The 22,443-nt window shown below is 39.6% G+C and overlaps 1 protein-coding gene across 5 annotated transcripts in view; it reads left to right on the top strand.

Moving 5' to 3' along the window:
- Window positions 1-2,789: 2,789 nt before the first annotated feature.
- The window catches only part of pmfbp1 (polyamine modulated factor 1 binding protein 1), a 157,355-nt gene continuing 137,701 nt past the window's right edge, over window positions 2,790-22,443 (top strand). For 3 of the 5 annotated variants that reach the window (XM_088614533.1, XM_088614530.1, XM_088614534.1), the window contains exons 1-4: window positions 2,790-3,428; window positions 7,005-7,156; window positions 13,319-13,447; window positions 18,333-18,416. In XM_088614533.1, the coding sequence (XP_088470659.1) occupies window positions 3,311-3,428; window positions 7,005-7,156; window positions 13,319-13,447; window positions 18,333-18,416 (483 nt within the window). In that variant the 5' untranslated portion in view covers window positions 2,790-3,310. The remainder of the gene's footprint in view (window positions 3,429-7,004; window positions 7,157-13,318; window positions 13,448-18,332; window positions 18,417-22,443) is intronic. The other 2 variants (XM_088614535.1, XM_088614532.1) reach the window with 1 other exon arrangement.

Genomic DNA, 22,443 nt, shown 5'->3' with positions numbered 1-22,443 from the left:
TTAAATCAGCATTAATCATGGATCATGCCCTCTTTTGTGAAAACCTTACTTAGCTTTAGATATTGGCATAACAAATTGCAGAGATTCACCTTTGTTTAATGTTTAATGATTGCCCGGATGCCGATAGTTACAGTATTTCGAGATTCAGAAAATGTATGCGAACTAAAATAAGAAAAGTTGTATAACCCATCCCTCCGTTTTCTAACCACTTCATCCTATTCAGGGTTGCAGAGGAGCCTGAGTCTATCCTGGCAAGCCGAGATACACAACAGGATACACTCTGGATGGGACACCTGCCCATCCCAGGCACACACAGAGATGCACACACTCACACTAGGGCTAGTTTTCCCAGAAACCGATTCATCTGCCAGTATGTTTTTGGGAGGAAACCAGAAAACATATCAACTCCAAAACTCCAAGCAGATAGCACCCCAGGTTCAGAATAGAACTCAGCTCCACAGTACTGTATGGCAGCAATGGTAACCACTGTGCCACCATGCTGGTCTCATATTGACCATATGAGTTAAACATGATTTAATTATCAAAGATGTGCTTCAAATAGCTGTATTGCCAAAAATCAACAGAAAATACTACGGCAGCTTCAGCCTTTAGCCTGATCTTGCAGGTCACAAACCTCACCATGTTAATGTATCACATTATGTCTGCCCAGGAAATCACTGGGCTTAGATATGATTCTCTAATTAAGAATGGTAACATTTGCAAACATTATAGGTATTTGCACCTCTTCTTAAATTAGTTAATTAATTAGGATTACAACAGTTTGTCAATGATAGTTAAGCCTAAAAGATGTATTATTGACAAAGTATAGTTTAAGAAAACAATATTACACTTAAAAAATAAAAACCTGTAACACATTACACATACTTATGTATGGAACTGTATATATAAAATGCATCTATTTCATTGTAGTATAAAACAGAATGTAATTTGCCTTGATACACACTAATGTCATGTTGTTTGTATTTAATAGTCATGGTTTTCACATTTCATCATTAAAAGGGGATTCAGGCATTCACATATAGTATGTAGAATTCATAATAAATATTATTTTAGGAAAGAGCTACTCTGGCCCTATTTTTAATATTCGAAGTATCTCCAGCTTGGTCCTCTCCTCCCACCCACACTTTCCTGAATACGACGTCGAGATTTTTCTTTGAATCTTCTTGACTTGTGTTGCCAGTCATGCTGTGAATCATTATAAACATATGAAAGAACATTCTAAAACAATTCACCACAGAACCTCATTAAATTTTAGTTAATCAGAAAGCAGAGCAATGAACAGGACAAAGAATGAAGTCTGGAAAAGACAAAGACTGTGGTATTTATACATAAAGGAGATTGAAAACCTACTTTATAAGTGAAACTATCACTAAAGAAGGGTGATTGGCAATATGTTTTGGGATGTATGCTATTACCAAGTTCTGCTTTTATGCTTTTACAATATTGAGATTTTGACATTGTACGATATTGTGTTTAGGCGTAAAGGGAGCTTCCCTTGGGCAAGCAGTTTTTGATAATTTGTCTGGTCCCAGTTGTGCCACTGAATCTTATAAATGTTTATGAGACTGTTAAACTCTGCAGTTCACAGCACATTATAAAAAATAATATTGTTAGCAATCAGTTTCAGTATCTCTTATGCATCATGTGTCTTGATAGCTGTGTTAGACTAGGGAGTTTAAAGCAGGAAACAAATACGCTCATAATAAACAGGAATACGGGGAAGGCAATTTTCAAGTCAATAATCTAGTAATATAGCAATCATGCAGCTTTCAATACGCCTTGCCTTATGATTCTCTACATGAGCTCATTCTGGACCTACTGAGCAGAAAGGAGCTGCATAAAACACACCATCAATATATTCGCACTGCCCGTTATTTTTTTATTCTTTATAAAACAAAGAAGCTTCACAAATTCAATTTCCAGACGGTGCTATATTTACTAGAGAGAGTCTCTGCTGATGTAGTCACTGTGCCTGCAGAATGTTTTAATATGAAAAAAACTAGCCTCTCTATATTTTCATTTTAAGACAGTGAACATAAAATTACAAGCTAATGCAAGATTATGTATCCGAATGCCACTCCACAGGCCTTTCAGACAATGGAGGAGTTATATGCACCCAAGGATATACTGCATCATGCACGGCCCAAGTTCCCCCCCACCCATCCCTTTGCATTGTGCTATTGGAATACAGAAAAGCAATAAAAAAACATGTTGTTTCTGCTTGATTTTGAACATTATATCAGTAGGGAAGCGGGATGGTGTTAAATAACGTCTGAATCTTACGTCTTAGGCAAGGTCAACGTTGTCATATGTGACAATTAAATATGCGAGCTCCATTTGGGTTTTATCGCTACGCTACAGTATCTTCTGGTTTCACAGTAAAGTTGCCAAACCTGAAACATACAGTACCTGAATGAACAGCATGACGCAAGGAAAGCGCAGCAACTCTTTTTAAAAATAAATATTATTTCATAGTATGGGTTCTAGCTCCTTGTCATTTTAATCACATGCCGTCCTTTTTTCCATAGTGCTTACATTACTATCAATAATTATTACGCCTGATAAGATTTATTCTCTAAGGATATTAGATGTACATTGTAATCTACACAAAGAAAGGTTTAAAGTGAGTTTAATAACATCATATAAGCAATATTTATCAAATCAAGCCGATATGTTCGTTATTATCTATACTGCATGCATACTGTAACACAAAAGGCTTCGCCTGTAGCACAGTGTATTAACTGTCACATCACATGAGACTTACTATATTGCTTTCCCCAAGAGGAAGCACTGGTCACCACGACAACCAAAGACGCCGGGCTTCCTTTCAACCAAGCCTGGTTTAAAACCCCCTTCTTGCGGACTCCCTGCGGCTATTGGTGGCTTGCTGCCTCCGGGACTGTCACTCAAACGCTCCTCAGCAGTAGCTGGTCCAAACCAGGAGGAGTTACGCCCCCCTGCTCACCCAAGCCAGGAACAAGGCAAGCCTGCCCCCCGAAGAGGCTGCGAAGTTTCTATGGAAATCTTTCACTTCCACTCCACACACCAACTCCGGCTGGCTTGAGCCCACACAGCTCAAGGCAGCTCGGCCGCCGCCATTGGCCGTGGCGCCGTGCCCGCAGGGCGGGCTCCTCGCCTTGATTGGCCCGAGGGGGTGGTTCGTTAGCAGGCGGAGGCGGCGGCCGGTGTGCGCAGGTGGTTGCAGCGGGAGAAGAAGTTCCCTGGGCGGGTTAAAGGTGTAGCCAGGGAAGCCTAACTGGTCCGGGTATGGGGGGTGGATGTTTCAAAAATGCTTAGAGCGGCGCAGGAAAGGGAGCCCACTGCGGCGTGGTGCAGGCCGTTTCAGGTCGGGTCGGCAGAACCAGCACCAAGCCGGGGTGAAATGATAAGCAGCAACATTGCAACAGGTATAGAAAACAAAACTCAACAAACGGGTGCTGGCTGGGGCCGAGAATCACACGTTTTCTACTTGTAGACGTTATCAAAGATACAGTGTTTCAAAAAGTTCTGTTTTTGTTTGTTTGTGTTTTGCAGGGAAACTGGTTCTGCACACATGTTACCATGTTGTGACATTGCCAAGCAAACATTGTACTTTTCATTTTTCACCCCCGTACCTGTATTGTTACACGAGTGAGCTGAGCTCATAGAATAAGATGATCGCTTCAGCCGAGTTCCTTTATAAGACGTCAGGATGCGTTTCGATTTGTGTGCCTTTAAAATATGTTAAATGTTTATTATGAACATTCATTTCATGTAGCAACTGTGCCCGGTTGTACGTGAGTTAAACTCCAGGCCGGTCTTCATGCACGAGTTAAGGGAAAAAGCAAATGCTTCCATAAACCCTTTTCTGTAGAAATGCGAGGCAAAACATGGTGGTCAGAAACTGTCCCTAAAGTAATATTTGCACATATCGGCCTGCTCAGACGTTATTGCATTTTAATTGCAGTTTACATCAGTTTCGAGCTTAAACTAGGTTAAGAAACCTACCTGTGGCAAAATCAGCAGAGTGAATGTAACTGAACAGTGTATGGTTTTTTTTGTGTGCAAAATACTAAGTAATATGTGGTAAAGCTAGAATATAACAGAATCTAGACTATTGTTGTAATGGATCAATTGCTTTCTAATGGTACATAAGAAGCTAGCTACTGCCAGTGGATTGTGCGCTTTTAAGGTTAAATAGATCAGTTTGTAGGGGGAAATGTGCTCAAGAGACTGTAAATATGATTTGTATGCCTTCGGTGGAGTAGAATGTAATTCTTTCAAACTTTCACAAGGGCTTTCATATCTGTAGTGGATTTACTATGAAATGCCCTTGGACTGTATTATTTTTTTTATGCTGACCCTTTCCATGTTGTTTATTTGAAAATGGGTTTGATACATTCTAAGCACTCTGTTAGCATGTCTGCATTTTCTTAACTTCTCATTTTTTCTTAGCGCTGAAGTATGGCTTTGTTATAGCTCTGTCCAGGAAGGCAGAATTAAAAAGCGTGTTTTAAAACTGCTTTGAAGAAGAGTAGCAAGGAGTTCCACTTGTGTTTTATGAACACCGCACATCACGGGGAAAAAAATGGGATATTTGGTGAAATATTGTCTTACATTTCTAAAGATAACCTTTCGATAGTTTGTGGATATAAAGGTAAACTAAAACGGTTGTCAGAAAAATAATTCCACACATAGTAGACGCAAACCTTTCTTTTTCTTCCAAACTAATAATGTGCGCCTATTTTCAGGATCCATCAGAAGTGGGGTCAAAGCCTAAAATTAGGTGTAAACATCTGAAACTGCAGAGTCAGTGTTGCAGTAATCCAGACTTTGCATGTATGGCACCCAGGAAAACAGTGGGTTATTTATTTTGATTGAGAAATTTGAATTTTTTATCTCTTACTTCATCCAGAACTGTGATTGCCTTATTATATTGGTTAGAGACACCCTTGGTCGCAAGGGTAACTGAACGGGATACGATCCTTCCCTGCTGTTGTATTTTCTGTTCCTTTATTCAACACACAAGGATCTGGTCATCTGGCAGCTGGTCACTTGGCATTTCCTGCTGTCTGATGCTTAGATCTTTGAGGTTTGCTTGATGATGACCTTCCTGTGTGCAGAAGCTGTCAGGGTAAATGCGTATATGTTGTTAATATAAGTCTTACCTGCACTTTCTCTTCCGAGAGTGAGCCATGGAATTCTGTACTGTACAGTATCCCACTGTCTCAGTGTTGGTAACCCAGTTGGACAAAATGCTCATATGGCCACCTTGTCTTTTAAGAGAGAAAAGCTTTTGCGCTTAATCAAGGTCTGCATAAGACGCATTGCTTTGAAAATCTGGGTAAAATATGTGAAGCTTTTCTCGTTTTCTAGTTTAAGTATTCAAGCCAATTTCAAGAATATCCCTGAAATGAACTGCTGTCCATTCAAAGACCTTCCTATTGTCTGATGCTTGATGGACATGAAGCAAAGAGAATGTGGTCACTAAAGATTAAATCTAAAATGTTAAAATTGATATTTAATTTAAGGAAATAAAAGTATAAAATGTGTACTGTTTCAAGCTGCAGTTCTTGTGTGTAATAATTAAGCACAAAATGTTTTGTGGAAGTAGACGAAGAATTACTGGGGGAGACTGCTAATATTTTTAATACAGCAGAAATGTGATGAATATATACTGTATATTTCATCTTTGTGTGCCTGAAGATGATTCTGTAAACAAAAATGCCCAAACTATTTTGTTGCAGCCTCATTGTAACTTGATGGTCATGCTGATTTAAAACAAATTAAAAAAATTAAACCTTTTTTTAAATGAGTTCGAATGCTAAACCACCGTGTAGTTTTACTATACTGCTGAGAAGTATTAGGATTTTTGATTTTTCATCATGGGGGTTTTGGTCATAGTAAGGTAGAGTGGCTTCTACTCAGTAATTCCAGAAATGTTTAAAACCCATCCCTGGAAAGGTCTGGGTTGAATCAACAGCACTCTCTATCGTGGTGGATTAGTTTTAATCCAGAATATGACTTGGTCAGGAGTGAGATAGGAGAAGAAGAAGGGGGGTGGAGCACACAGATAAATTAAATGGGCAGTATGGCCCTATCGGGATCATCCAATAGGTCAGGGTTACTCTCAGTGGAGATATGATTTATTTTTTATATTAATTTTTTTTAAAGTCTTGGTTTAGATACAGCCTGGTGTTCAAATTCCAAAGTGCTACAGTTTTTTTTTTTCAGCTCTCCACCTTTTCTCCCTGCCTGTTTGAAGGGTTTTGGAAGCTTCCTGACTCGGATAAGCACAGATTTTAAAGGCTTTTGGTTTTACAAAGGATCATCTTGAGTTTTTAGATCAACTACTGTAATTCGGAAGATAACAACGTTAGAAATTCTTACGAATTAAGGCACCTGGGTTTCAAATATTATTTGAATGCTGTTCCCAGAGTGGAATATCACTGTGTATCCCAGTAGGACTTGTAGTTTAGCTGGGCAGTGTAGCCTGTGTCTTTGTTTTCTGAAATTCATAAATTCAAGACCTTTTTTAAGCATGGTTTTCAGCCCTAAACATCCATTAATTTTCTGGTTGCTTCTTCCAGTTCAGGGTCATGGGGGCCCCTATTCCATCAAGCAATGGGCTTAAGGCAGAGATGTGATGTGGATGTGTGGGATGCCAGTCCATTGCAGGGCACACACAGACACAAACGCAGACGTGCCACACCTAGGGATAATTTTACCAGAAGCCAATTCACCTAACAGTAAGTATTTGGAGTGTAGGAGGTTTCCAGAGCACCCAGAGGAAACTCACGTGAACGTGGAAAGAACATGCAAACTCCAAACAGATAGTGCTCCAGGTCCGGAAATCAACCCAAGACCCCAGTGTTGTGCGATGCCGCAATGCTAACCACTGTGCCAGAGCTCTAAGCATACATTGGTACAATGGGTAGAAAGGACAGAGCACTGAACAGCTGAAAATGTTTGCACTCTGACTTCAGCATGTGCTGTCTTGGCAGGTTATAGGTCAGTTGCTGGGAACAGTGGGTCCTGCAGGGGTGCCCAGCGCCCAGCAGAGATGCAGAAACTCCTGACGGAATTCCGGGCGTTGTACCACGAGCGCCTTCGACGAATTGACCAGTCACATGAGGGCAGGGAGGAGACGCTGCAGGTGAGATTCCGTGATCAGCACTGTGTTTTTGTACAGTGTCTGCGCTTATACTCTTTCATCCTCAAAAGAACATATCCTGGGAAAGGAGCATCCTGTGCTGCATGAATAAGAAAGCTGTGTAGATGGATTGTTGCTATTTTTTTCTCTGTCCAGCTCATTTATGCTGAAAGTGTGCCATGCGTCATCTGTTTTTGTGAAGTGTTCAGTGTTGGAAGCTTCTGAAGAGATTAAACACCAGAAATCAAGTCTGGCTAGACTGCACTGATGCTGTTTACAGGGGAAGGCGTGTTGGGGCTGTTTCATGCTTCATCTCTGCAAAATTCTTGTGTTTTGCTGCTTCCTGGCACAAAAACTTGCATTTTGTTTTGCTTTGTTCTCCATAAAACAAGGATAATAGTTTGTGTTTTTCAGCCATAATTCATGGGTTACAGCATGCTAGCTGCTAATCTTACATCCTGTATTCCTACCTTTTGCTGGTCAGTTCTATTTTTGTAGCTTCTGCAGGTAAGAATTTGAAGTTCCTGCAAAGCCCCATGTGCATTAGTTTAGAATCTGTTGTTTTGAATTAGTGTTAATGTTGCGGTCTTTCCCTTCTTTACTTGAATGTCAGATTGTTGTCTTTTGGTGAAATGTTACAGGCCATAGTCATCTGCAGATAAGACCAAAATAACTCTGCAGAAAAAATGCCTCTGAGAACCTGTCCTGCTTCTTTATTTTTAAGTAAAATAAATGCAATCTCTTGTCACAAACTGATTAAGGACTGTTGACATTTGGACAAAGAGAAACAGTCCTTTACCCCCCTTTCCCGCTGTCTGGTTTGGTAAATTATGTGCTATATGTTCTTATCCTGTTAGTGACAGGGCTGGCACTGTGGGCTGAGTGTCAGGAGCCAGCAGTAAGATGCCTGAGCTGGCCAGACAAGGGCAGGGCGTGAAATACCTTGTATGGGAGAGTTTGTAACTGTCTTAGCCTGGTGCACACAGCTGAAAGGTGCCGAACCAACACGAAAACTTGGCAGTTGAACAATGTTGTTAAAAGAATTAGTGTCGTTACTTCAAAAAGCTTTCTGGGTTATTTCACTTTCCCATTAAGAGACCTTTTTTGAATTACTTCACCTATTTAACATTGAAGAAATGTTACTTTTTGGTCAGTGTGCATTCAAAAATGTGTCATGTAAAATTTTTGTTATGACAAAAGAAGTAATCTTTTCAATTTTGCGTTTTATCTAGTGAATTCATATTTGTCATGTTCTCAGGCTTTTAAGCTTCATTAATTTCCAGGGCCTCTTTTGTGCGAAGGAATGGTGTGAGCAGAGAGAAAGTGTTTGGTACTGCATTTTATTTCACTGTATCCAAAACCAAATGCTGACAAGGATGAAAAGTATGTACTGTAACTCATGTTCTCAGCAGATCAAGGCTGATTAAAGCTTTTTAAGATTTCTATAATGGTAAGAGCAAAGTTTTTTTTTTTCCTGAAATGTCCCCAAAAGCTTAACATTAAGAGACTCCGATTCATGATGCATATCAAGAGTTCTAGGAATTTTTGTGGTCACGCTAATAGTATGCTAGGTGCTACACAGGTTAATGAAAAGGTATTCAATTCTGCCATTGATGCATGATACCCTTATATAAGTAATTCCCAGCCATTCGATCTATAGATCTATCCGTCCATTTTCTAACTGCTTTATCCAATACAGGGTTAAGGGGGAGCCAATGCCTATCCCAGCAAGCAACGGGCTCAAGGCAGGATACACCCTGGGTGGGATGCCAGTCCCATCGCAGGGCAGACAGACACAGTAGACACAAACACAGACACACGTACTCAAACCAGGGCCAGCTTTCTCAGAAGCCAGTTAACCTACCAATATGTCTTTGGACCGTGGGAGGAAAACGTAGCATCCAGAGGAAACGTGCGCAAATGCAAGAAGTGCATACAAACTCTCGGCCCCAGTGCTGTGAGGCACTAATGCAAACATAAAACATAAAATGCAACAATTGCCACACCATTGTTCTGTGGATAAAACCATTGAATAAAACATAAAATTGCCATTTTATAGTATTTGAGGTAGCTTGGCAGCAGAAAGAGTTTATTCACCATTGTTCACTTTTTTAATTCACTTGTTTGAATAAAAAAAATATAGCTTCTGATCTATCCCGTTTTACCGAGAACAGATTATTTCTCAGTTCCTATTAATTCCTTGTTAGTGGATTATTACTATTTTGCAATAAGAACAGCCTGTTTTCTGTTGAAACTGAAATACTCTTATGCTCTTAGTTTCAGAAATTGTGTATCCCCAGTATGAATTCTAAAATTAAAGAGAGCAAAACTAGAGGTTTTATTGTATGCGATCCTAGAGCCATTGCTGACAGGATAGTACTATATCTGGGTCGCACTCAAATCAGTACATAAGTGTCTCTGTGAGTGTGACATTGTGTGTGACTGTGTAGATATACCCCATTGTGGCTGTGTCCTCTTGTTCTCTGTTTACTTCAGCTGTGTTTATGTCCTCATATTCTGAAAAAGGGTGAACAGGGCTGAATAGAACAGTTTAATGGAGTTCTAGTGTTTATAAGTGGCAGTTTACTCGTCAATTAGGGATGTGTAAACAAGACGAGTGAAAAGGTGCTTACTCCACATTGTAAAACAGGTGCCACAGTTAGGGAGCCACAATGACTCTGCTTTTACGGATGGAAATCTCTTTACAGCACAGAGTGGTCTTTATATAGACAGAAGGTTCAAGTGTTGGCTGTTCACGGGTTCATTGTGAAAACACTAAGCTTAGAAATGTGATTTCTGCATGGATGTTGTATATTGAGGAAATATGAGCCTGGCCTTTTAAGTACAGCCTTATGATGTGAGTCCTGGGTCAGTACAAACTTGGCCTTTTCTTTTTCTGTAATTAACAGAAAAAAAAAGTTAAGAAATCTCCAGCTTCACGTGGGCTTTTGTTGTTTGTGCGGTTTCCTAGTATAGTGTGGGATCTGCTGGAAAAGGAAACAATTTCTTAGCTGAGTGATTCCTGCCAAGCTTGGACGCTGACCTTCAGAACTTCACGGCAAGTTAGGAGGAAAGGGGCACTGTTCGAAAATTAAAACTTTCACAAACTCGCATTAACGAAGACTGTTCTGTCTCAGTTGGCATGAATTTTGCTGTCTGGTATTGCCAGCTGAGACGAGAGAAAAAAAAAAGCAGAGGAAATGTCTGTGGCGGGTGGTGTTACAGACAGCAAGCGGTGATACTTGATCTGATGTTAATGTGCCGGTGTGTGTGAGTGAGCGAGAAAGATGGGGAGATAATCCTGGCTGCCTGATGAGATTGAGGGCTGGGATTGATTGATCGTCTAATCATAGGAGGAAATGGGCCTGAAAATGAATGGAACTCTGCCCTTGGCTTCTACAGGAGCTTGGGAGGGTGGGTTTGGGGGATGTAGTTGCAAAAGACAAGGCCTTAATGTGCAGAAGACCTGATTTCATTTGTGTCTAATATACAGTTATATGATCCCAGCTAAGTGATCAAATAAAAAAAGGAAGGGGTGTGGGGGAGAAGAGGTGTAAATCAAGCTTTATTGCTTGAATATTACTTTTTCATACCATTCCCAATTGATTCTTGGAAAAGGTGGATGAAAAAAAAGAAATCATGTTGTTTGAATTTAAAGTGCTTTGGCAATTGTGGACAAGCAATGTGATAGCCATTGTTCCCTTTTCATTTGAGTTGCTGAGTTGAAGCTGTTTATTTGTTTCTGTTGTCTGTTTTTGTAATGGCACATAACTGGTTAAGTTACTTTTTGATTGCTGTTCTTTTATAAACCAAGTGTCTTAGTGTCTTTTTGAAATACGCCAGGCGGAAAACTTTGCTAAACTTTAATCTTCAGACAGACAGAATGTATGCTGCAATGTATGTTTTCTTTCCTTCTGTGTTACACACGACCTTTATTACTGGCAGTGAATTCTTTAAATCAGTTTACCATTGACTTTATTATCTGTTCTTGGTGTTAAAACTTGCACATTTGCATGTCATAGGCGGTAGCTTGTCTATTGAGACTTATTTTATGTGGGCGTCTCAATTCAGAAATAAACTACTTTAAATATGATAAAACATTGAATCATGTTGCTTTGTTGAATTTGAAGTATTTGGGTATAAAACATTAGCAAATTTAGTTCAGCACCTTAAAATAAGTTTTGAATTCAAATGTCTATATAGGTTTTACTCCTCATCAGAACCACACAGATGTGAGATGTACTGAATGTAGATCTGTGCTTAATTTTAGTTTATAGGGCTCAAGTTGTTCTCTCCATTTGTAAGATAGCAAAGCATGTGACTACTCAAGACATAAATGAACTTGCCATTGGAGATCAGCTCCTGCGTATGCCTAATAAAATCATACTCGTTATTACTACCAGTGATGTAAATTGGGGAACAATTTGCCGTACCAGTATAATTCAGTGCCTGGATGTTTTCTGACAGCCCAGGCCGAAGTTTCTCCCAGCCTGTCTGTCTGGATCAGGGTGCTGGTCATCACAAAGAAGTAGCAAGAAGTGGGAGGCTACAGAGATCAGCCACAGAGAAACATCTTTAGGATGCTCACGGTAGTTTGAAGATCCTTTCTGTTTTTTGTCAGGGACTATATTCACTTACTGCTGTAAGACTTGTCATTCAATCATGAATATTCCCAGCATTTTATTCATTCTCTCTCAGCTGAGCTGAGTCAATACAATATCCTGTATAACATCTAATCTTTGCTTAAATGTGTGAGTATTTTTTAAACAAATCTCATTATGGAAACTGTTTATGTTTTATTGTTTTAAGCGTGGTGACATATTTGGCATGTCATTGCATGTTTAAGGACGCGGTGGGTTGAATTAATTAATGGACTAAGTAGAGAATGTCAGAGGTCCCTCAAAGTTTAAAAATGATTTTATTGACTATGCAGTCAAAAAGATCTCGTCTTGAAGACGATCTTCGCGAGCATCTCTTAAAGCTCAGGCGGTTGCTCTTGGGAATGTAGGAGTGGATGTTGCCTGACTCGTCTGGGTGGTCACATCTCCATCGTGAAAGAGAAACTCGCAACCTGGTTAGCACGTCCTACAGCACTGGTTCTCAATCCCCGGTCTTGGTGACCCACACACCTCCAGGTTATCATCCCATCCCACCTTAGATAGGTAATTGAAGCCTTATTTGATCTAAGACATTGCTTCACTTGAATATTTGTATTTCCTTTCTAGTCAGAAGTTTGGGATTTTATTTCATTGACAAAATACAACGGTTCAAACTCCGCCATGTTTAAGAGCTAGGAACAAACGGTTCAAATTTGTTTTATTATTATTAAGTCAAGTAAGTGTTTGATGGTGTAACTGGGGGCTCATCTGGAACAAAAACCCACAGGTGTGCGAGGTCACCAGGAACAGGATTGGGAACCACTGTCCTACAGGCCTGAAGAATGGAGTGCCCACCAAGCCCATGGTTTCCTTAATGGCTCTCAGCTGCTGGGCAGGTTTATGGGGTCTGAGAAGGCTGCTGTCCTGTGGACCCATAATGTTTGGGTGTACAGGGATTCCATCTCTGATGTTTGAAGGTGAAGGCAACAGAAGATGAGGACATCACAGGCTGTTGCACAGTCTGCCAGTCGGACATTGACACTGTAGGGATCTGGAAGGCTTCTGGCAGTGGTAGCTGTGATGAGAGGTCTTAAATGGGTCATAGGATTTCTGACAAGTCAGGTTTGGCATTCAGTGATGCTTTCTCATGGTGAGTGGTATCATATGATCATGCAGAAGTGCTGTTACTTGAGACTTCATCAGCCGGGGTTGTTGACAATGTAATTTCATTGGTGACTGACATGCTTAGATTGTGCTTCTGAATGCTCCAGTGTCCCTACTTTGAAATGATCTCACTTTGCTTGTGTTTTTTAAATTTTTTTGATAGCTTGATTGATTCCCTGAAAATACTGACTTTTATAATACAAACCTCATCTGTAATTCAGGTATCATTTTCATTAAATTTGTCCTGACCTGCAGTACTATCAGTACCAAAGCTTCATCTTTAAATGCATTTAGCACATTTTTAAACCATGGTTTCAGTTTCTTATTTGTGACAGACCTACTGCGGATTATACCAATGAATGAAACCTGTACTGTAAGACTCCTCCTCTCTGTCTCCCCCTAGCTGAAGACTGAGGTGCTGCAGTCATTTGTTCGAGACCTGAGTGAACAGAATGAGGTCCTGATCCAAACACTGGATGAGCTGGAGAGCGTCTCTGAGGAACGAGTGAGCAACCTGCACAAAGAGTTGCAGGTGACCAATCAGCGCAATCATCATTTACACAGGGTTTATCAAGAAGCTTTCAAATGTCCAAAGGTGGTTTAAACTGTTGCTTGGGTAACCATTTAAAAGCAGTCTTTATAAGAAACACTTAATGATGTTACTTAGCGTGGAAAATTTGAAGAGCTCTGATAGAGCCCACAGTACAATTAGGGCTTGTTGCCATGTCCAAGAATAGGAAGTTTCCTCAAATAAAACAATCCTTTTTCTTTTGATTACTCTGTTTAACTGATGCCTAATCAGGTCTACTTTACATTTACCTACAGTAGATACCCAGGCTTCTGGGCTCAGTAGCTCAGCAACATCTCAATTACATCAGTGGGTAGAGAGCAGCCAGATAGTGTGGTTTAGTTTACATCCAGGAGGTGGGCTTGCATTCACAATTAGATATATAAATGGGGTAAAAGGAAATTGGATGCTAGATTTGTAGTCATAAAAAATGCACCTTCAGTCTTTTGTTAATGGGTGTTAGGCATCCGGTTTAGATTGAAGTATGTTTGTATTACATTCCCATCTTAATTTTTTGTGTTCTTATTGCTTTAGTTTCTGACATTGCACATTAGTGTACTATCACGTTAAGCAGGCGTAAATTGAAACTATGTTAATGATTTTCGAAAATCATTAAAATGCATTCATAATGGTATACAACTCCGTAAAAGACACAAGACCATTTAAAGACCATGGTATGGTTGTTCTACCTTATAATGGGAATAACAGTATGGGCAACTGAATAAACATTTTTTAACAAACTTTTCTTCTGCCAAATATCAACATCTGTACCATGAAACTACTTTGTCACGTTTTTTTATTTAAAAAATCTTTGTCAGAGTTTAAGGTGATCTGCAGTATTACTCAGCTTATTTTTCTATTTCTGTCCCTGAGGTTTCACAAACCAGTTAGTGTCTGAATGTTCACGCAAAATAATACGTTGACCTTTTATAGACAGTGCAAATTCTAAAGTTAATACAACAATATGCTTCACAGACAAAAGACACATTGTTTGCATATTTGGCACTTAAAACTAGTGGAAAAGTGATTCCATTATGGAATATGTCCCTAATTTAGAACATATCTTATCTGCCAATGGGTTTAAAATTACAGTATTACTAATAACGGTATCCAATTAATACCATGTTGTTTACAACTGGGAAGGCATTTTTGTTCAGTTTGGATTCTGTGTCGTGGAATAAAATAGACATATCATTCCTGTCTGTGCTACGTTGTAATAAGACCTCTGATCATATTCTTAGTTGCAGTGTGCCAAGTGCAGTTTTGTATTGGTAACACCAAAACCCCAACAAGCCTGAAAACCTGGTTCCTTTTTAATGCATCATTAACAAGCTGTAAACAGTTTGTGTGAAGACGTTTATAGATGATTTATATGAATTACTGAGTTCTCAAAGTGTGTTAGTGTTAGACAAACTAGAACCTTAGTACAAACCCAGTAATCAAAGGCTTTGCAAGTTTGGTTTGTGAGCTGTGGTGAAGTATGGTTTTGGTGCTGGGAGGGACTTGTACCACAACAAAGCTGTGATGAAGACTGAGGCCATCTGCCTTACAGTCCCCAATTAGAGCAGTTTGGAGTTCCTTTTTTTTCCTTGTGGTTCTCTGCCAGATAAAAGCCAGACTGCTGTGAACACTGCTTTTGACTTTTGGCATCTCTTTACGAGATTGGCTTTAATCTTTTGCCTTTTATATGTCACCCAGAAATGTGTGGAACCTGATATGATAATGATGTGAACTTGTCCAGGGTATTAGAGTTAAGCTGGCTGATTAGGCTGTGCATCGATTAATCTATCACTCACTTCTGACCAGACTGCAGGAAACCACAGGAAAAGCAGCGGTGAAGGACAGGGTTTCAGAATGTAACTCATGTAAGAAAGTTGTGAAAACAGCAGAACACAGTGTTGTTGCATAGCTAAGCATTTGACCTAAACATTTTTAAGTGTAATCTTTCATCTCGAGGCCCAAACCAAAATTGAAAACTAAAATGATAATGTCCAGGGGCTGATTTGCTATATACTGTAACATACAAGATGCTTGAGGTGGGATCTTTTCATAAAGAGATGATGATTGTTATAATAATTTTCCTGGAGAACTATTAAAGAATTTAGAATTATAATCAAATATTTTTTCTTTAAATTGCAGTCATAGAGTTACTCTCACCACCTTTCTCTCTTTCCATCTGAAAGGAAAGGATTGAGACCGATATTAAAGATATAGTGGCATCTAAGAAAAAAAATGCAGGTTAAAAAAAGCCTTGAAAAATTATTCAGAATTGATACATATCTATTTTTTCTGACCTTTAAAAAATCCAATACTGTAACCTTAAAAATAAAATCAAAAGACAGTCACTTGGTTTCCAGTGGAAGATAAAGCATAGTCTTCTGGTCCAGGCAGTTCCTAGGGATTTAGAGGGACTATTTCCCCTTTATCGTAAATACCTCTTGGAGAAAGAGGGAAGGAGGAAGACCTTCACTTCATTAAACATTCAAATGGCTTTAAAACAGAACGGCTTGATAAGGTTGAACTAAAACTCCTGCTGCTCCAAGTGCAACTTGCACACTTTTTTGGGTGAAAAACAGACTTATTGCACAACTAGAAATTCATTTAATCATGAAAGGGATTTAAAACAATCTTCCAAGCCATGGCTTTGGTACCCAGAATTTTCTATAGTTATTTAATAAAAAACTGCCTACAATAACAGTATTGTGATTTTAATACAGAACCTTACAATCCGGGTTACAATTATGGATTTGTCATCCTATAATTGCATGTGTTGTACTGTGCTATTTGTTTACTTCTACAAGGCATTTATGAAGACGGTATATAAGTTGTTTTTGTTCTATTTGATTAATTATTGAAGTCTAACTTCCAAATGTCAGTGCTTGTGTGCATTTGATGCTACATCAATACATTATATCCATCAAGCGTTATTATAATCTCTGTTAACCGTTTTCAAAAGGCATAAACCTGGGCCAAAAATAATGTACAGACATTTAAAAAAAGATAAATATTTCTGAAGTGGTCTTTGTGCTGTAGCGTCATAGATTCTTTTTAGGCTGTTAAGAATCAGAAGTTGAAATAATGATGAAAAGGACTGAAAAGCAAGCATAACAGAATTAATGCAGGAAAAGTCATTTTAGGCCTTATTTACTTAACCTTTAAGCTCCCTTAATCTTTTCTCGACTTTATTTAAGCATGAGCTACACCCTTTTCTATTTCGAACATCTGTTCACAGCTGCTTCACAGCTGTGCGCTGGGATGGCCTGCAATGGGGTATAAATGGGTAAAAGCTGACTGTAATTGCTTAATTTATTAAAATTAGTTAATTATAAACAGAGACCAACTGGGGGATATTCACTATGTTAAAATAAATAATGTTAACATTAGTCAAGCTTTCCTATTTTTTATTGAAATTCAGATGTTTTTGCACGTAATTAAGGTAATGATTTCCCTACATAATGCAAACACTTTGTCCCGTCTACAAAGTTTGAAATTGAAGTGATGGCAACAAAATGTTTAACGGCTAAGTATTCAGAATGAGTGTTTGTCCATTTTGCCATTTCAACTTTTTAAGCTAAGGCAGCAGCCAGCTAGGAATAGAAAAGTAATGATGGGGAAAATATAAAAGTACTTTTCAAGATAACTTGCCAACCCTTGGATAGAGATACTGACCTTCGTAAGAACACAGACAGTACACCAATGTTAACAAAATATTACAGTATGATTGTTTTTTCCAGGTAAATTGTACAGATAGTGGACAAAAATTGTAAATAAGGAAGACCATGCATATTGATAGGGGTGTGGCTTGTGTTAATTAGGCAACAAGCATCCCAGTGTGCTATGGAACATGTCTAGTGTTTTTATATAGATCACCTAGAATTATTGTTAACAGGGCAGGGGCTTCAGTGGCTAGGACAGCTGATGTCTCGAGCAACCATGTTAAGGTGATGATGTGAGCAAGGAATTTTGAGGGAAGGACCTCAACAACCAAGGAAAACAGTAGGCAGGAGGATTCTTCTATCATTCATTTGAGGTGTAAAGGGAAAAAACAGGGGAGTCACTGCAGACCAATTGACTGAAAATTTCAACCTGGGGTGTGGGTAGCCAGTTTAAACAAAAGCAATATGCCAAGAACGGAGCGGGATACTGTAGTCTGTTTGCAGTGCAATACACTAACTACTTATCACACCAGGCAGTGCACGTTTCCGAATCCAGTGGTGCAAAAAGCATAGACTAAGTAGTGCAGAAATGTGTTGTGGTAAATGCTCAGTATCCAAGAACTCTACAGCCCTATGTACTTGGTTTCAACAGTGAACTTTTCTGATGGTTCAGACAAGGTAGATGCTAATAACTAGTGATGATCACCCGCATGATCATCTTCACCCCATACTGTGATATTACTTTCCTGCTAGGCCCAAACCTTTCAGGACAGTGCCTCCATCTGTTGTGCACATTTGGTTTGATGAACCTAATACTGATGTTATCCTTAAGATATACAGTAGTCACCATCAGATCACCAGATCTGAATATAATGGAGCATTTATGGGATATTTATCGGATATTGTGGAATGACATTTTCCATCTTCATCAACCAGCCGTGAGTTGATTGATTCTCTGGGGTCAAGAAGAATGGTGCTGCATCCCTACTGAAATATTCCAGGTACTGGTATACTCCACGTTCTAGTACATACAGGCTGTAATGTTGCCTGTGGTGAGTGGAGTGGTGTCTCCCTGTGTTGAGACTTTGGTTCTCATTTTATGTCCACCACATGTGCACTGTAATTGGAATACACTCATATTGTTAAATGAGCTGTAGTTCTGTTCAAAAACCATTTTCTCTCGATTTTAACAGGCCTGTGTCTCAAGATTAAAAGACGGAGAGGAGGAAAACCATGCTCTGCGCATGACAAAGGACAATATGGAGCAGGAGATCTCGGTAAGTTGTGGCCCAGAATTTTGCATCTGTGTTCTTGGTTATGTTAAGAATGAAGATTAAAAATGTGAAATGTCAGGGGATGGGGGATGTTTTAAGATGTCAAAAACAGTTTAACACTGTTTTTTCAGGAAACACTTTATTTCAGAAAAGGTTTGGTTGACCCTGTGATCAAATGTAGGATATAAGTTCATCAAAACTCACAACGTGACAATGTGGATGGTTAGACCCTCTGAGTGGTGAGAATGATTATTGTCCTGCAGGCACTGGCGTCATTCCACAACAGCACGATCTAGCCTCAGTTTCAGCTTGAGCCCAGCGCTGATCACTGTGTGCTTCAGAAAAAGAAGCCGTCAGTCATTTTCATCAGCAGCCAGTGATTCCCTTTCAAAGCTGCTGATCGTGTAGAAGATGGACACTACTGCAGGACAGCCCTCGTTCAGGAAGGCCCTTCTTCTAAATGCCATTAACCCACTTTAAGCACAGAGAGACGGTAATTGTAGCTGATTGTGGTGGCATTTCCTTCCTGCACTTCAGTTGGGTCGATCTGTAGGCTCTTTACCCTTTATCTAGACTACTTTACCTTGTTTTTGGTTCTGACTTTGTAAGGAGCAGAAAAACAACTTACTTTTAATTCACAACAGCTCAACGCACGCACATCTTTGTAATAGAATTCCTGTATGCAGAACTGTTTCAATTTCCATCCATCCCTTTTCTGAACCACTTAATCTAAAACAGGGTGGAGGAACAGCTCGAGCCTAATCTGGTAAGCAGCGGAGCTAAAGTGGGATACACCCTGGATTGGATGCCACTCCATCGCAGGCCACACAGAAACACACTCACACTAGGGCCACTCATACTGCAGAAGCTAATGAACCTACCAGTTTGTTTTGGACAGTGGGAGGAGACCGGAGCACCTGGAGGAAACCCCACGCACTTGTAGGGATAACATATGAACCTCAACCAGACAGCACACCTGGAATTAAACCGCGGGTCCCAGTACTGCCAGGCAGCAGTGCCAACCACTGGGCCATTGTGCTGCCCAATTATACAATTTAATAAATAAAACGATGAGAGCTCTTGCAACTTGTAACTTGTTTCGGTTACCATTGAGTTTTACTTAGTGACCTGGAAAAGACTTGAGCTACATTTCACAACAAAGAGGAAATAGATCTCTGAAGCACTATTAATTATAATGTACTGTTCTGCACTCTTCTGTATGGATTTCAGAAGCAATAAAAACTACTTTTTAGTTGCTGATATCTTACTTATGTCTTGTAGTCTTAAACAATGCCTTCCATTTATAGTAGACTCTATGGGAAAGTTCCCTTTTTGCCCTTATTATAGAACTGAAGCCTATAATAAAACTGGACTTCACGGCACTGAAGTGCCACTGTTGAATTCGCAGTATAAATGTTTTCAAACTTTGTAGTGTGGTGACTTGCACAGACAGATACTGTAGTTACCTAATGGATATGAAAAGGTTATTTTCTTCATCCCGGTTTGAAATCTCAGCGTAAGGATGCATATTGTTGTTGGTAATGTTGTTAGAAAGTGGGGTTGTGGAGGTTTGTGTGCTTAACATGCCCAGCTCTCTGCTGCAGACACTGTTGAATAAACAGATTCACTGTACCTCGGTGCTTGTGCAACATCTAAGTGCATTGCCTAATCATATTCAGAATAATTAAATCTTGTGAGGTGTCTCTGCAGGCATTGTTTATGGATCTCAGCACACTGGTCCATGTCACTCCTAGACTTGAAGTCCCTCCTAGATCTTATGCACCAGCCCATTCCTACCTACTGCTTGTCACATGGCTTTCCTCCTTTTCCCTGTTTCAATCCAAGAGCCATTATTTCAAAGAACAATTATCTGTCCTGATCCCCGAAGCTGGCTTTTGCAACTCAATACAGAGAAATGGCTCCCCCCAAAACACACACACGTCCTCCTCCCTTCCCACTATCTTCCCTGCACTCTTTTTCTCTGCAAACTGTAAGCTGATATTCTCCTTTGAAAAGGTAATGATGCTGGCGAGGTGAGATTATGTATGTGTGGCGCACAGCGTAATAGCCTCCGTTTTTATTGCTTGCCGCATACTAATCCTATAACTGAGGGAATGAAATGACCCCTGCAGGGAGTGCGTGGGAGTTGCAGACCCACATTAAAGCACAGCCATTAAAAATGATCAAAGAAATTATTACATATTGTACTACTGCCACACAACACGGGTCTCAGTAGCTATATCTTGCTACACACATGTGCCAATTAATATTCCTCTGTGATGCATATTGTCAGAAAGATGCACTGTTGACGTATGGTCTGTCTTGATCTGACTTTGCATAGCCCTTAAAAAGCTCTGGTGTTGCAAGCAGGGCCGATTATACACAAAGATTGACATTTTTATATTTTCTGGGAAGATCTATAGTAAATTTGCTCTGTTTTTGTTACTTTTCTGCTCTGAAGTTCCTTTTTTAGTATTAACTGGACCGTGCATTCTTAGTTTGTGCTGACAGTCTTAAATCTTCACATGTATCTGATTTTGTTCTAATTTAACATTTTGCATGCAAATGCTTTGAGTAATTTAGAGGACAAACATGTCTGCACATACATTTTGCCGATTCACAGACGAGATGAACGCCCTATCAACACCATTGTGCATTGAAAGATGACATTTTGCAGCACAGTGGTTGACTCTTATTATGTATTCACTAGCTTGGCTGAAATATTGTGATAAATGCTATTTCATTTCCTGAATAGTACAAAATAATGCCCTTTTATTAAATAGACTATCTGAAACAGTAAGTGCTTTCTAATGCACAAGAGAAACCAATGTATGTAGAAAATGGATAGCGAGTATGTCATTATTGCTGGTGTGGAATAATCCCGAAAAATAACCTATGGAAGAATTATAGAAGAAAGTGCTATGATTTATTTTATACTAGCGCTAGTTGTCATGGTCATGGGACCTTTTCTGGTGGATCCATTTTCACTGCTTTTTCACTGCATTTCTCCTCCATTAGATAGTGTCTACTTGTGATGTATGATGTATGCATAGAAAGGCAATCGGATGTTTATTCATGACTTTCTAAGCAGAGCCTTTGCTTATAAGCTGTCTGATTTCCTTTTAAGGAACAAAACTACTTGAGACTCAGTTTCCTACTTCAGGATACAGGCCGTGTTATTTTGCATTTCATAGTTTTTCCAGACTCTTATCTTTGTTAATTCTTACTGTTTTTTTTTGCTGTTTGAATGAATAAGACTCCCTATAAATTCAATTAAATAGTTTCATTGTCCTCTCTCTTCTCTGGTTATTAAAGAAACTACATGTATGCGGTTTCAACCCTTGTATTGAAGAACAGCGACAGGAGGGCGATCTATTCATACAGCAGACAGCAGTGATAGCAGTTTGTAGCCTGAACTCATCAGGAGCTCAAAACCTGAGCAAGCCAGGGCGTAGTGGCCCTGTTACCACTGGACCACAGTTTTGTAAACCAGTTCCACCAACCAGAGCTGCACTGTTGGACATGCTGTCCTTCAAACAGGCAGTTAACTGGTGTTCTGACAACCTGGCCCTTAGAAATCACTTATGACACTCATGACCATGTTCATAAGAGGTTGACCCTAATGCCCTAGCTACTGTAAGCTCCATCTGGAGCTTGCAGAGTCCTCCCTTAATTCAATTTTTGGAGTAAACTCTTTCTCCATATGGACAGCTGTGTAGTGGGGCTGCTTGAAAGTGACTTTCCCCCATGTGGGTGCTCTGCTTCAATGGTGGATGAGTGGCTCCCCTCCTACTGTATATGTGAAGCACTATGGGGAGAAAAGTGCTATACAGATGCAAGCAATTTTTTATGCCTTGTTATTATGCCTTGCGAAAGAATGTCCATCACTCCCTTGCAGGGGAAGGGCTGTGTGCTGATTGAACCTCTTTGTACGATGCATAGCAGTGATTGTTAAAACTCTGTCCTAACTCTTTTTTGTTTTGCACAATACTCCATCTATGACCTAAAATCACAGATAAAATAAGCATAA

This window comes from Lepisosteus platostomus, chromosome 20 (genome assembly GCF_059453375.1).
Source record: "Lepisosteus platostomus isolate fLepPlt1 chromosome 20, fLepPlt1.hap1, whole genome shotgun sequence".
Lineage (NCBI taxonomy): Eukaryota > Metazoa > Chordata > Actinopteri > Semionotiformes > Lepisosteidae > Lepisosteus > Lepisosteus platostomus.
This window is presented reverse-complemented; position numbering and strand designations above follow the sequence as displayed.